Raw genomic sequence first — 13,965 nt, 5'->3', positions numbered from 1 at the left:
GGGGTACTGTCTGCCTGGCTTCCCTGTGACTCACCTTTGCATGAAGGAGCTGTGTCCTTCAAGAGCTTGTGTCCCATGGGAGGGGTGTGTCCGTGACACTGGGAGACTGCTCCATGAAGAGGGTCTGCACCCTGTGTGGGTTCTGAGGAGGGAGTCGTGCTCGTGTCCCGGGTAGCAGGGTCTATGGCCCGATTGGGGGGTGTGTGTATGTCCTGTGAGGATGGTCTGTGTAGAGGGAAGTGTCTGTGTCCAGTCCCCCCACACTGGGGGGTGGGGTCGCGAGAGGTGCCTGTGTATGGTGGAAGGGGCGGGGAAACTGCCTGTGAGGGGTAGGGCTTAGCGGCCCGCCCCTCTTTCTAGAAGGCCCGCCCCTCCCAGGATCCCTCGCTCTCGCGTGCCCGGCCAGAGCCCGCCCCGGCCTGGCCCCGCCCCCGCGGTGGACGCGCTCAGTGCTCCGCAGCTTCCTGCAGCGTGCGCGTACGCACGCACGCACGCTTGCTCACTCAGCGCTTCCGGCGCGGCCCCGGCGCCGGCCTGAGCGGATCCCACCGACCGCCGCCTCCGGCACGGAATGAGCCGCTGAGGAGCGGCCGACCGAGGCGGCGCCATGAACCTCCTCCCGTGCAACCCCCACGGCAACGGGCTGCTCTACGCTGGCTTCAACCAGGACCACGGTGAGGAACTGTGCGGCCAGGCCCGACTGCCCCCGCAGACCCCGCCCCGCCCCGCGGCCCCGCGCCCGGCCCTGGCCGGTCAGTAGGGTTTCCGGACGGACCCCGGCGTCCGCGGCCCTCAGACTACCGCGGCCGGCCGCCGGCCCAGCGCAGAGCGACGGGACCGGGGCGTAGTCCGGGCCTCTCCCTGTCCATGGCCCCCCGCCACGCCCCCGCCCCGTTTTAGGGGGTTGTGCCGCGATTGGGGTCTTCGGCAAATTCGCCCTAGTGTCTCTCCGCTTCAAGGAGCCTGGTGGCCTCGGGCTAAAGCCACCCGCGGGAGAAAGTCCTGGCAGTCGGCTTCCTTGAGCACTGGGGACCCTGAGGGCAGTTCTGTTCCCGTTGGAAGTGCGGATCTGCTGTTACAGGCGCAGGTCCTCAGTTTCCTGTGAGAGTCCGTCCGAAAATTGGGCGCCGAAGGGCTTGAGTAGATCCATCTGGGGGGCACCCGAGTCCTACCTGCTGGAAGAGGAAGCCCGGAGCCCGCCAGCTGCAGGTGGGCTGCAAGGCCCTCCCGGACCATCCAGGACGGCGTTTGGGTGTGAGGACTGCTGTCCCGGACGCACTTTAGGGAGACCGGATATTTGTGGAGATGACTTTAGTAGCCCAGTGATTGCCTCTTGGTTGGCAAGCGCTCAGACATAATCGGTGCTTTAGGATGTGCGAGGCACCTGAAGCAGTCCTGGTGGCATGTTGGGTTAGATGGGCTGCTAACCCAAAAGTCAGCCGTTCAAACCACTCCCTGCTCTGAGGGAGAAAGACGGTGCTTCTCTTGTAGAGAGTTAGTCTCAAACCCATAGGGGCAGTTCTACTCTGCCTTATAGCGTCACAATTAACATCAACCGATTGCAGTTTTTTGTGGTGTTTTGAGGACTTCTAGGACTTTGCCGAGGAGGGTTACAGCCTGCTTGTGGTGAAGGGGAATTAAATATTTCCAAGAAAAACCTAAGTAAGGGGCTGACCACACACCTGGAGGTTCAAGAAGATTAAAGAGGCCACCAAAGGCCTCATGGAGGGAAGCCTGAAAGGAAGGTCTCTGTATGAGGCAGGAGCAGTTCCCAGTGCCCAAAGATGCTTTCAATCCAGCCTTGCTGCAAATCCTTAAATGTTGCTCAACCATTAACCCAAACCTCAACAACCAACATCTGGCCCAGCACAGCCTCACTTTGGCACTATCTGGCTGAGTATTGGGGATTCTAATTAACAGAAGGAGATCAATGGGTTTTGGTTAATAGTTGAGAATCCTTTAAGGAATTAATGACATGACAACTCTTTAAGAAATATGCTCTATGGGAGATGTAGGGGCGAGGGGTTGGGGATTTCAGGAGTAAACAATGAAGACGACAGTGGGGAGGAAGCACCAGAACTGATTACATGATTCATTTTAAAGGTGATTTCACCATGGGGGTGGGGTGGGGAATGCTTAAAAAGGTAATGCAAAAAAAATTTTTTTTAATTAAGGTAATGATTGTACAATTCTTGATATGATTGAACTCTTGAATTATATGATATGTGGATTAGGTGCCAATAAAAATGTCAAAAAGAAAATGCTCTCGAGTAAACTGTTGGCTGCACACAGCTAATACTCCTGCAAAATTCAAGCCAACCAAACCAAACTCACTGCCACTGAGTCAATGCTTGCTCATAGCGACCCCTTGTGGGTCTCTGAGATCAAGTGTTTACGGGAGTCAGCACCGGGAGGAAGTCTGATGAGTAAGAAGGCACTGAAGAGATTGTGGTCAGTGTCACCACACAAAACAGGTCAGGATTGTTAAAGGAAAATCAATTTGCAAATTCTCATCAAAAGTCACAGTAAAAATTTTTTTAAAACTTTGACTCTTGCTTTTCAGTTGCTACCATTTGTGCCCTCCCACGTTCTCAGGCTGCTTTAATTTTCCTCCCTGTTCTCATGGGCAGTGGGTGTGCGCCCCTCACTGGGTACTGGCCTGCCCAGCCTGAGCATGGCTGTGACCAACAACACTGGGGCTCCTCCTGGTCCCAGGCTGAGTTCGCATTGCCTAGGTCTCTGGGGAGAGCCAACAACGCTCCATCTGCTCGGTAACAGTAGAACCCCACCACCGGCACTGTTGGGGTCGGGATTTTACTCTGCACCCGGTTGTTGAGGCTTTGGTATTGTCACGTGTCTTTGTAGGTGACCTCTCGTGTGGCTGGCTACCTCAGAGTCCATCCTGCCGATCTACCAGTGTGGAGCATTGCGATGCTCTGGTTTCTGGCTGTTAGGATAGCATTACCATGACTCTTCTAGCACATTCCTGCAGGATGTGTACCTGAGTGTAGAATCAGTGCAAATAGTGTCTACAGCCCTGGTACAGCTTGTACCCAGGGCAGTGCCACGTGGCAGTCGATTATTTTCATGTCAGCCCTTTTAGTGGTGGTGGTGCTGCTTCAGGGAAGCATGGGATCACAAGATGCAGGGTCTGTGGCTCAGCTACTCTGGAAGAGTTGGGGATACCTGTTCTGCCGAGTTTCAAAGTCTCAAAACATGCTCGGTAGGGTCACTGAGTCTCTTTGGTTTGGGAGGTGATGGGGGACCTGGTGTGGCTTGCCTCCCTGATGGTGCTGAGGTTGGGCGTTGAGTTGCCTATTTTCTACTCTCTCGGTGCCTTATAAAATGTCCACTTGCCCACTTTTTTTCTGGGCTGTGTGCTTGTTGCCTTTTGGATTTGTAGCAGTTATTTACAAGAGTGATGTGTCTTTGGCCAGAGTATGTGTCTGACAGGAAAAGGAGGCCTGCACGAAGCTGGCTGAGGGCTCAGTCCTGCCACTGCAGCCATCCTCTCTGGCCAGGCCAGCTTCGGTTCCCCTGGCCTGACTGTAATTCCAGTGAGGTAAAATCAGTTAAGAGGCGATAAGTAACAGCAGTGTAGGTGACTTTCAGACCCAGAAACGTGGCCTCTCCGAGCCTAGGGCCAACTGCGAAGCGTGGACTCTGGCTCCACAGGGCCCACGTGCGTTCCCTGTTAGATACGAGTCACATTCGAGAAGGCTATCCATGGCCTGCACAGGCTGGACAGATCCAGGGCAGTGGAACTAGAGGAGTTTCCCTGGCATAGCGGCTTGAGCTGTCAGACTTTGCCACACTTCACTTGACAAGTGGGTGCCGACAGCAGCGTGACTCAAGATGGATGCACTGCAGCTGCATGCCCTGTCAGAGGAGTCTAGCTTCAGGGATTGATGCACCCATAGCTGGAAAGTTGGGGCTGTCATCAGTCCTTAACAGCTGTAGACCTGCCTTCCCTTTCCCTATATACCTCGGGGCCACTGTCCTCTATCTAATCTTGCTTGCCAGCACCAGCACCTGTCAAGGTGCTTGTCATGCAGGAAGTGCTCCTGTCACTGGGAAGTGGTTGGGACCAATGTGGACTGCCTTGGCAGGGGGTATGTGGCCAGTTGTCCCCCTCAGGGTGTGCCCTGGGGAGCATGTGCACTGGGAAGGACACAGGAAGAAGCCTCAGATGGGGTCTCAGATGGGAGAGATTCCGTGGCATTCTCTGATAGAAGTTGCAACTTTGTACAAATCTAGGAGGGACTGAACCGCTGAGCCTCCCATGGTGTTGGAGATTCCCACAGAGCCTCCCCTGACTGACTGGTTTTCTCCCTCTGCTCTTAGGATGCTTTGCGTGTGGAATGGAGAATGGGTTCCGGGTCTACAACACCGACCCCCTGAAGGAGAAGGAGAAGCAAGGTAAGGGGGAGAGTGGTGGGGAGAGGAAATGACTGGTGGCCCATACACTAGCTGTCGCCTATCTGTTGCTGAGCCTGCGTTGTGGAACATCTACAGGAGTGAGTTAGTGCTGGAGTTGGCCAGCTCCCTTTCCAGGGATGACAGCAGCCTAAACCCTTTCAGACTTTCCATCCGTTTGGCTCTTCTTCTGCAAACAGATGTCCAGCCACACTAGGTCACCAACACAGGAGAGCACCCTTCTTTCTGCCTCCTCCTCAGAGCAGCTCTTCGTCTGTAACAGAAGTTTTCTGCCAGCTTGTCCTGACTCCCCAGCACTGGCTAAACAGCACCAGACATCCCCAGCTGATAGCCTGCTTCGGGGAGCCTCCCATGTTCTTGGCAGCAGAACCCTTTGCCCAGTGAGGTGCTGAGTTGTCTGTGTCGGTTTACCCCATGAGGAGATCCCACAGGAAAGGTGCTGACTGATGGAATGGCTTAAAGAAGGGGTGCAGAAAGTGGTTTCACGGTTGCATTATTAGCAGTGTATTGCATTAGCAGCTGCTTTGTAATTGGCGAAATGTTTGTAACCAGTTCACTGGAGGAAGATGTGGCCATCTGCTTCCCTTGGGAGCCCAGTGGGGCATGTCCACTCATTCCTGTAAGGTCCTTCTCTGCTGGAATTGACTTGATGGCAAGAGGTTTGCTGTTTGTGGGTTTTTTTTTTACAATCAGGAATTTCTTAAAGTGAAATTAAGTTGGACAAAGGTGTTTAAAACTTCCAGGTTTCAGGACAGTACACCTTTGCCTTGCATGCTGAGCCTGCAGATGCCCACATGCCCTGCTGTGTGCCCCCTATGGTATCTGCGTTGCATCCTGTGCTGTGTCCCATGTACATGTACCCCTGTGTGCATATGTTTTCAGATGCCACACCGGCAGGCTTCCTCAGTGCACCTGGGTTTCCAGTGACTGGTGGACCTTGCCAAAGCATGTCCAAAGCAACCCACCTTTGAGAGGCTGCGCTGCCAGTTCTGGTCCTGCTGCCCCAGGCCAAGGCCCCCTGGCACCCACCTTCCAGATCTGCGTGTGGGGAACTGGTGTGCTGGGGTTATGTGCAGCACACCCCTCCGGGTGGTCGGGTACAAGCTGGAGACCTCGGCTGGGTGTTTCCCAGTATGACCATGGTGTGGGTGAGGAGCCTGCGTGCTGGGGTCGTGTGCAGCGCACCGCTCCCGGGTGGCCTGTCACTGACTGGACGGGTTCTTGTCGGAGTGCTATGGGCATCCTCCCCAGGGAGTCTCGGCCTTCAGCGAGGCTGCCCCTGGCAGGGCTGGGAGGCCATGGGGGTGATGCATGGCCAGGATGCATGTCTTGCCACCTCAGAGCTGCTCTGGGGCCGGGGGAGGGCTGCATCCTGGTTAAGGCCCTCCCAACTATAGTAGGCCCTCTGTGGGAAGGTCCAGCAGCCATCATTTGAACAGAGAAGCAAGTACGACACCTGGAAAGTGTGACGTGCCCAGGATGCCCATGTTCAGCCGGGGGTGGGGAGTGGGTGGTGTGACTGGCAAGGCCGCTGCATGACTTTGATGGTTGACATCTGAGGTACTGTGTGCTCTGTCTGTGCCTGGCTGTCTGCACTCCACATTTCAAGAAGCCAGGTCTTGGTCCTTCCCTGGCTGGCCCATTCTCAATGTTAAAGTAACCTTTAAGCACTGTCTTTTCAGAGTTTCTGGAAGGAGGAGTTGGCCATGTGGAGATGTTATTTCGCTGCAACTACTTGGCTTTAGTAGGTGGTGGGAAAAAGCCGAAGTACCCCCCCAATAAAGGTGAGTTCCGGTGGGCTCTGCCCTGTCAGTGGCCACACTGCTCTGGCCAGCCATCCTGGGAGTGCTGAAGGGCTCCTCCCTGGGGGGGAGAGGTGGACAGGTGGACATCTCTGTCCTTTATCGAGAGAGGCCTGAGGAGGAACTCCTGACCCGGGTGCCTCTGCCTAGTAGGCTAGAAGGGAGATGGGCCGGAAGCACGAGAGGCTGGGCTGAGGCTCAGTGGTGGCTGCTGTGGGCGAGCAAGGGACAGGCTGCTGTTGGGTGCTTTTAGCTTTGTTTTTACTGGAGCTGTTGCCTGTAGGCCCGTTAGATTGGTCACCCATAGAACTAAAAGCCCATTGGAGTCTGTGTGGTGGGCTTTGTGTGTGTGTGCTCATCTGGGCATGTTCCATGTGAGCATCCAGTCCTTTCAGTGTGGAGTGGACAGAAAACTTTCATGACCTCAGCCTGTACCTTTTGCCCATAAACCTGCGGAATGGGGACTAGGCTTGGGGAGGGGGAGACCCAGGAAAGGAGAGTGCAGCCAGAGTAGTGTGGGTGTGTGGCTGTTTGTGGTGGATGGGGGTCTGGGCTGGAGACGGGGCTGTGTGTGCTCACCTGTGGCCAGGGTGTCCTGCTCTGACACGGCCCCTTCCCACAGTGATGGTCTGGGATGATCTGAAGAAGAAGACTGTCATCGAGATTGAGTTCTCCACGGAAGTCAAGGCCGTCAAACTTCGACGGGACAGGTGGGTCCTGCCCTCTGAGGCCTCCACAGGGAGTGGAAGCACCAGCGCCTGCAGTGCAGAGCCCAGAGGACGGAGGGTGCTCCATGCTGCTGCACGGGGCAGGTCTTAGGATGGGTTCTCAGTGGGCAGGCCCTGCCTGACTGGGTCAGTGTCCCTCCTTCCATGGCCCTTGGGTGTGTATGGACAGGGCCTTGGTAGGTAAGACTGCACCTGTGCCCTTAGCCTTCCTAGTGGTGTCTTAGTATGTAGGGGCTTGCCCTGAAAGATGGAACACAGTGCAGTGAGGCTTTGCCCTGTGACGTGACTGGCTCAGTAGACACTAGGTTGTGATATAGTCCCCCCACCCGCCCTCCCAGCCTGAATGTCATGTCCATTGGTGTCAGTGTACAAAGGCTGAGAGGCAAATGCAGGACCGAGCCACACTCTTCTGCCTTCCGTAACATCAAGACAGGTGAGTGCACAGGTGTTGTCTCTGTCCTGTGTTCTGCTCTGTCCGCGGTGTAAGTAGAATCATTGAGAGTATGTCTTTAAAAGCTACAGGTTTAGATATCCAGGAAAGTTGCCCCCTCCAAGGAGGAGACTCCTTTAGCAGGAAGTATGGGGGGGCCCCACTCCAGGGAGCCATGATGCAGTTCAGGAGTGTTCCTGTCGATGTGCTCTAATACTCACAAAGGCCACACACTGTAAGAGTCACGTGGGACAGGAAGACTGTTTTCCTTTCAGAATTGTGGTGGTCCTGGACTCCATGATCAAGGTGTTCACGTTCACACACAACCCCCACCAGCTGCACGTCTTTGAGACCTGCTACAACCCGAAAGGTAAGGGATCCGAGGGGAGCCATAGAGGTGGGCCCTCGCCCTCCCTTTTGCCCTCCCCCAGGTCTGTTCTTCTCCAGTTCAGCTCACCCCACTCCCTTTGGTCAGTGCTTTGTAATGTAGCCCAAGTTGTCCTCCAAGTGTGGGGCCTCATGTGACCACAACCCTTCCCCCGCACCTATCCCAGGTTTCTACCTGTTTAGGGGCTGCCAAGAGGGAGCCCCCCCCCTCATGGGGGCTGTGGTTCAGACCTTTTTCCTTGTGTGGTGGCAAAGTGCTGACTTTGTTCGCTTGTCCGTTCATATCCCTTGCCCCCTTTCCAGCTTTATTAAGGTCTAATCAGCATGACTCTTAATCAGGTGAGGTGGTGGCTGCTATACTGGGTACAATGATTGATACATAGAACGCTGCTTCGCTGCCGACCCAGGTGTTGTGGATGCCCAGGTGTGTGCATGGCGCTCCCACTGGAGGAACATCATTCTGCTCCTTGGACCAAGGGCCCCTGCAGTGTAGGCACCAGTGCCCCCTTGGCATCTCTCCATTTGATTTCTACTGACTGGGTGACCTCTTCTCTGGAGAGTCCAAACCAAACGAACCCAACCCACTGAGGCTAGGTCAATTCTGACTCATAACGACTCTCGGACAGGTCAAGTTACTCCTGTGGGTTTCCCAAGAGCCCTCGTGGTGCTGCTGGGTAAGCGTGCAGTTACAAACCACAAGGTCAGCGGTTGTCGCCCGTTGGCTACTGCTGGGGAAAAAAGAGGCAGCTTGTCCCTGGCACAGGGGTTAAGTTTGCCCGGAAAGCTGCCAGAGGCCCCGTTCGTTGGACCCCGCACAACAGCATTGGGCAGTCTCTCTCCCGTGGAGCCACTGGCCTCGGCTCACCCTTCCCGACTAATGGTGTCCATGGTGATTTTGTGAGCGCTTTGGCTTGTGACACCAGGCTTCTGAAGTGTTAGATCTTTGACCAATTGTAATCGGTGGTTTATCTTACTGTTGAGTTCTTTCTGCGAAGGGCTAGGTGAAGCTCGTCAAACATGTTTATACATTCCCATCTAGAAGATAAATAGGTCTGGATGATAGTGTAAAATCTGAAAACATTGGACGCCTACAGTGCGATGAGTATAACCCTCCCTCTAATCCTCACGGTACTGGACGCCCCGGAACCTCACTCGGTGCTCCCATACCCCAGAATGGGGCTGTCAGTAAAGGGCACAGATGTCCTGGCCAGTCCCCCAGTAGCTGCAGCTTTTCTTGCAATGAAGACTGACATGTTGTCAGTTTCTGGGAGCCTGTTGCAGGCCAGGCAGCTCTGGCTCTCTCTGTGGGTGGGTGTCCCCCTTGCCTAGTCCCTATGTGTCTCCCCTGGGTGGGCAAGTGCACCAGTTAGACCTTACCTTCCTCCTGCCCCCGACCCAACACACCTGGTGGGTGTGAGAGACGGCCCGCAGGGATTCCATGTCTGGTTTTCTGCTTGGGGTAAAGGGAGGCTGAACATTATGGTCAGTCTCTCAGAGTGTGTCCTCTTAACCTGTTGCTGTGGCTGTTTTTCCTTGAGGAATGTTCTGGAATTGAGTTTGTGCTGCTTGGCACTAGCAATGGCCATCCTTGGGGCTGTACACCACCCTGTGCATCATCTGCTTGGGACTTTGGGGGCAGCAGCGTGACTGCCATCGCCCCCGTGTAAGTGGAAGAGAAGCTGCACTGCACTGCACTGCTTGGCACTGAGCATTTGTGTCTATGCTCTGGGATGGCTTAAGTGTTCAGTTAACTGTCGTCCCCATCTCTGACCATCCGGGTGCCCCTGTGTATGTGTGCAAGACACACTCACTTTCTCATGAAGCTGGGCACCCCCAGGAGGGGGCACCAGGTCCCCGTGAACGATCTGGTCCCCAGGAGAAGAGCGAGCGCCTGCACGGGGCTAGGTGTTGGTGCTGGTGTTGCTGTACTGGAGACCAAATACACTGAGCCCAGTGGCTTGTGGCACCTCTTCCTGTTGGTCTTCACACCAGACCCTTCCAAATCACGTGCACATGGGCAGCCCAGGCCAGGACCTCAGTGGGAAGGGTGGCAAGAGTGCCAAGAACACAGATAACGGGGATCCTGGCACCGAAGGTCTCGTGGAGCTGCAGCAGAGCTGGCACTGCCCAGCAGAGAGCCCGGAGCAACTGTGTGCCACCGCTTAGTCCTGACACGTGTCAGCAGCAGGGAGCAGTGCTGTTTCATGGGAACACACCCAGAGAGAGCACTGGGGGGTGGGGGCGGGGGGCAGGTGAGTTGTCCAGAGCTGGGTCAGGAGACTAGGGAGCAGGTCTTCTCTGCTGGCAGTGGCATGGAGTGTGCCCATGGTTTGAGTCCCCACTTCACATGGACAGCCCTGCAGTGACAAAAATCCCACAGCAGGGGCCGTGGGGCCCTTGGCAGCTGCTGAGAGCAGAGCCCTCTTCTGGAGCCCCTTTGCCTTGTCTGACAAGTGGGTCTGGGTAGCTCCTCACGGCCGCAATGCCCTGCCCAGGAAATAGCGTTCACAGTGATGAGGTGATCCAGGCTGGGGAGAGAGGGCCCCAGGTTGGGGAGCTGGCAGCAGCCAGGGCTGGGGGACCAGCAGTAAGTGCTGACTTGGAAGCCAGTTTGAAATCGGTCGTGAGTCACTCGAGCGTTTGTCTCTGTAGGTCTGTGTGTCTTGTGCCCCAATAGCAACAACTCCCTCCTGGCCTTCCCGGGCACACACACGGGCCACGTGCAGCTTGTGGACCTGGCCAGCACGGAGAAGCCACCCGTGGACATTCCCGCACACGAGGGTGTCCTTAGTTGTGTTGCCCTCAACCTACAGGGGACTCGAATCGCAACTGCATCTGAGAAGGTGAGCTGCCTGCATAGATGGTCCTCCTCTTAGAGTCGCATGGGCCCTTAGCTGGGCAGTGGCCTTTCCACCCCTTTGCGCCACCAAGTTGGAAAGTCTAAGCAAAATCATTAAGTAAGGGCCGAAATGAGACAGGCCGATGCATGGCCATGCCTTGGCTTTTATTCCCAGGTGGGGGCAGCTGGGCTGTGGAAATGGGTTTATCTTCCAAGAGATGTTGACCAAGTCGTTTTCCCCATTAGGGTGTGCTGGGCTCTCAGGACAGAGCCCTTTCTGGAGTCCAGCCTCCAGACTCCCAGGAAAGGAATTGAGAGCAGCTGGGGGCCATTTTATGGCCTTGCTGGCTGAGGACAATTGTGATTACCTCCGTTGTTCTCGCTGCCCCAAGGTTATCACTGAATGGATGATCCCCTGGACAGTCACCTGGGCCTTGTGGGCAAGGGGGAGGAAGCTCTGGGTGGGTGTGTGACCTGCCGGCTTCCCAAGCCTCTGATAATGAAACCCTTTGCTATTTTCCAAAGGGGACCCTTATCAGAATATTTGATACCTCATCAGGGCACCTGATCCAGGAGCTGCGAAGAGGCTCTCAGGCAGCAAACATCTACTGGTAAGCACCACCCTCAGCATTGGCAAGCGAGTGGAGAGGGCACCAGAGCAGGCGGTGCTGAGGGGCCGGGGGAGAAACAGCAGCTGGTCACTGGGCAGCAGAGTCCAGCTCTGAAAAACAATCTCTGGTTTTTATCATGGGAGCAGAGAAAGGTCCACACGGGTAGGGAGTGTGTGGCACCTAACTCTGTCAGCAGTCAGGGCACAGAGTCAGTCTTACATCATCTCCAGAAGCTGGGGCTTCACGGGGACCTGACCAGGCTGGGTGGTCTCAATCCTGGCACCCTGAGCTATAGCTGAGGGGCTCCGGACCAGGGCTGCTGGTGGCTATCATCACAGCAGACACAGTGGGCAGAGTTGGGCCCCCATAGACAGAGCAGGTGCAGTCTCAGTATGCTGTCTTGAGTCAGTGAGGCTTCCTGGAGGCCTGGTCCTCTGTGGGCCCTCTTTGGCACATGGCTTGGGCCAGGGAAGCCAGTTCATGGGGCCTCGAGAATCAGGCACAGAACTGACCAGAGACTTTGAGGTCAGAGCCGTGGACCTTGGAGGGGAAGATCCTCATGCCCCATCCTAAGCTCTCTGGCTTGAGGTCTTACCAGGCTCTCTGTTCCTCCTGGTTCACTCTGCAGCATCAACTTCAACCAGGACGCGTCCCTCATCTGTGTATCTAGCGACCACGGCACAGTGCACATTTTTGCTGCTGAAGACCCAAAAAGGAACAAGCAGTCCAGGTGGGTTTGTGGAAGCCCGTGGCAAGCAGAGACCAGAATCAAAGATTGGTGGGTGCATCTTGCATTCCTGAAGTCCAAGCTGGGCTCCACTCTCTCCTCTCTTCTCCTCCCCTTTCCTTCTCCCTCACCCTCTCCCTCTCCTGTTCCCATGGTTCTTCCCGAGGTGGGGAGTAGGGTGGAAGACTGGGCACTGAGTGATGGGTTAGTGTTGCCCTCTCCTGAGATTACAGAACCTTCCTAAAGAATTTCCCATGAGAAATAAGAGATCAAAGGCAAAAGGTTGAAGGAAGCACTTTTGACCTGTCAGTAGCAATCAGGCTCGTAGCAGGCGAGTCTTCTGTGACCTTTGCTTTTCTTCTGTAACCTTGTTGGGTGAGATGCTTTCTTTTGTTTCTCCTCACAGTTTGGCATCTGCCAGTTTCCTTCCAAAATACTTCAGCTCCAAGTGGAGTTTCTCCAAATTCCAGGTCCCCTCCGGCTCACCGTGCATCTGTGCCTTTGGGACAGAGCCCAACGCTGTCATTGGTGAGGACCTCTCCTTCCCTTTGTGCACTCCCCCTGGCCGCCAGGCCTCCCCGGGTTCCTTGGGGCAGACCGAGTATCTTCTGCCCAGACAGCCCAAGTGGGTTTCCTGGCACTCGCACCACGCGGGTGCACCCTGGTCGAAGACCTGTGCTGGGTTGGGCAGGCGAGCTCTGGACGCAGCGTGGTTAAGGGGCTTCCCTCTGTTGTAGCCATCTGCGCCGACGGCAGCTACTACAAGTTCCTCTTCAACCCCAAGGGGGAGTGCATCCGGGACGTGTATGCACAGTTCCTGGAGATGACCGATGACAAGCTGTAAGCCTCCTGGCCCGGACACGGTGCTGATGCCACAGGTGCCCAAGCTGCCCCCTAGTTCCTGGGGTGGCCCGGTGACCCTCACCTTGAAGCCATATGTGGTGGTCTGCTTTCCCCAGAAAGCGTGCCCTTTCCAGTATTACGGAGCAGTGCGGCTGTTGAGCACTGGGATGCCCTCTCCAGGGATCCACTTGTCACCTGTGGCTTGGCTCAGCAACTGGTTGCACCCTTCACACCAGATGGTGCCACGAAGAGGGCGGCCTGAGAGCCCCGGACACTTGGACCTTGGTTTTTGGCAGCAGACTCCATTACATCATCATCCCTGGGAAAATCATCACATGTGAGCGTGAATCCCCCAGTGTCACAGGATCAAGATACGAAAGTAATTCCACCAGCAGCAGCCTTAGAACAGGAGGAAGGGCTTCCTTCCCCAGTCGGCACTGAAGCAGAGACCCACTGTCAGCACGTCCTGGATGTGTCCCTGCTGTAAGTTTGAGTCATGGTCTCTGCGTGTCTGTAATGTCGTCTGGCATGTGTGTCCCGTGTCTGTGCTTTTGGAATGGAAGCAAACACAGGCCCCAGTACAGCTCTCCTCCCCAGAGGCTGCAGCAACCTCATGGTTCTGTCATGTGAAGGCAGCGGTGAGGCCGAGGCTCCACCCCATCATGGACGTGGCTAGTGCGGGCAGCACTGTGCCCCGTCGCCGCTCGTGGACTCAGCCTCGCCCCGCCTGCCAACGCTCTCTTAGCCCCCCAACATTTGCTTCCTTCCTGACCTCTGTAAGGATAGCCACACACTTGGAAAGGCGCATATTTTTAACCTTTGGTAATACGTAAAATGGGCTCTTATGTCATTAGTACTATTTGAGGTATATATTTGAGTTTCCTCGGTTTCCTTTAAAGAGACTTGATTTTATGTTTTATGTCAGTTTGCTGATTTAAAATCCGCATCACAGCCCTTTCTGTTTGTCAGTTCCTTTCTGTCCTGTAATTAGCCAACTTTGTGGATTTTGATGTCAAGTATGCATGTTACTTTTATGTGTATTTAATCATGACATTTAATTTTGCACACTTATTATAATGTTTCTCTTAAATAAAAGTGACTAATTTTGTTGTACTCTATCTGCAAAGGGAACTAGAATTTCTCCTTAGAGAAAACTGAATG

The 13,965-nt window shown here is 55.1% G+C and overlaps 1 protein-coding gene across 1 annotated transcript; it reads left to right on the top strand.

Annotated features, from left to right (window-relative positions):
- Positions 1–496: 496 nt before the first annotated feature.
- WDR45B (WD repeat domain 45B) lies at positions 497–13,922 on the top strand. Its single transcript, XM_075562432.1, has 10 exons — positions 497–674; positions 4,345–4,419; positions 6,120–6,221; positions 6,862–6,949; positions 7,673–7,767; positions 10,437–10,627; positions 11,149–11,234; positions 11,863–11,964; positions 12,368–12,489; positions 12,699–13,922. Exons 1-10 carry the CDS (start codon positions 608–610, stop codon positions 12,803–12,805), a joined length of 1,035 nt encoding a protein of 344 aa, XP_075418547.1. The 5' UTR covers positions 497–607; the 3' UTR covers positions 12,806–13,922.
- Positions 13,923–13,965: the final 43 nt, after the last annotated feature.

Source organism: Tenrec ecaudatus, chromosome 10 (assembly GCF_050624435.1).
Source record: "Tenrec ecaudatus isolate mTenEca1 chromosome 10, mTenEca1.hap1, whole genome shotgun sequence".
In the NCBI taxonomy this organism is placed as follows: domain Eukaryota; kingdom Metazoa; phylum Chordata; class Mammalia; order Afrosoricida; family Tenrecidae; genus Tenrec; species Tenrec ecaudatus.
The sequence above is the reverse complement of the archived record's forward strand: the minus strand, read 5'-3'. Positions and strand labels throughout refer to the sequence as shown.

Excerpts from the sequence above, each read along its gene's own strand:
- WDR45B (XM_075562432.1), top strand. The coding sequence starts at position 608 with ATGAACCTCCTCCCGTGCAACCCCCACGGCAACGGGCTGCTCTACGCT. Across the intron at positions 11,235-11,862 it reads CAGGCAGCAAACATCTACTG|CATCAACTTCAACCAGGACG; the intron begins GTAAGCACCACC and ends TTCACTCTGCAG. Across the intron at positions 12,490-12,698 it reads AGAGCCCAACGCTGTCATTG|CCATCTGCGCCGACGGCAGC; the intron begins GTGAGGACCTCT and ends CCTCTGTTGTAG.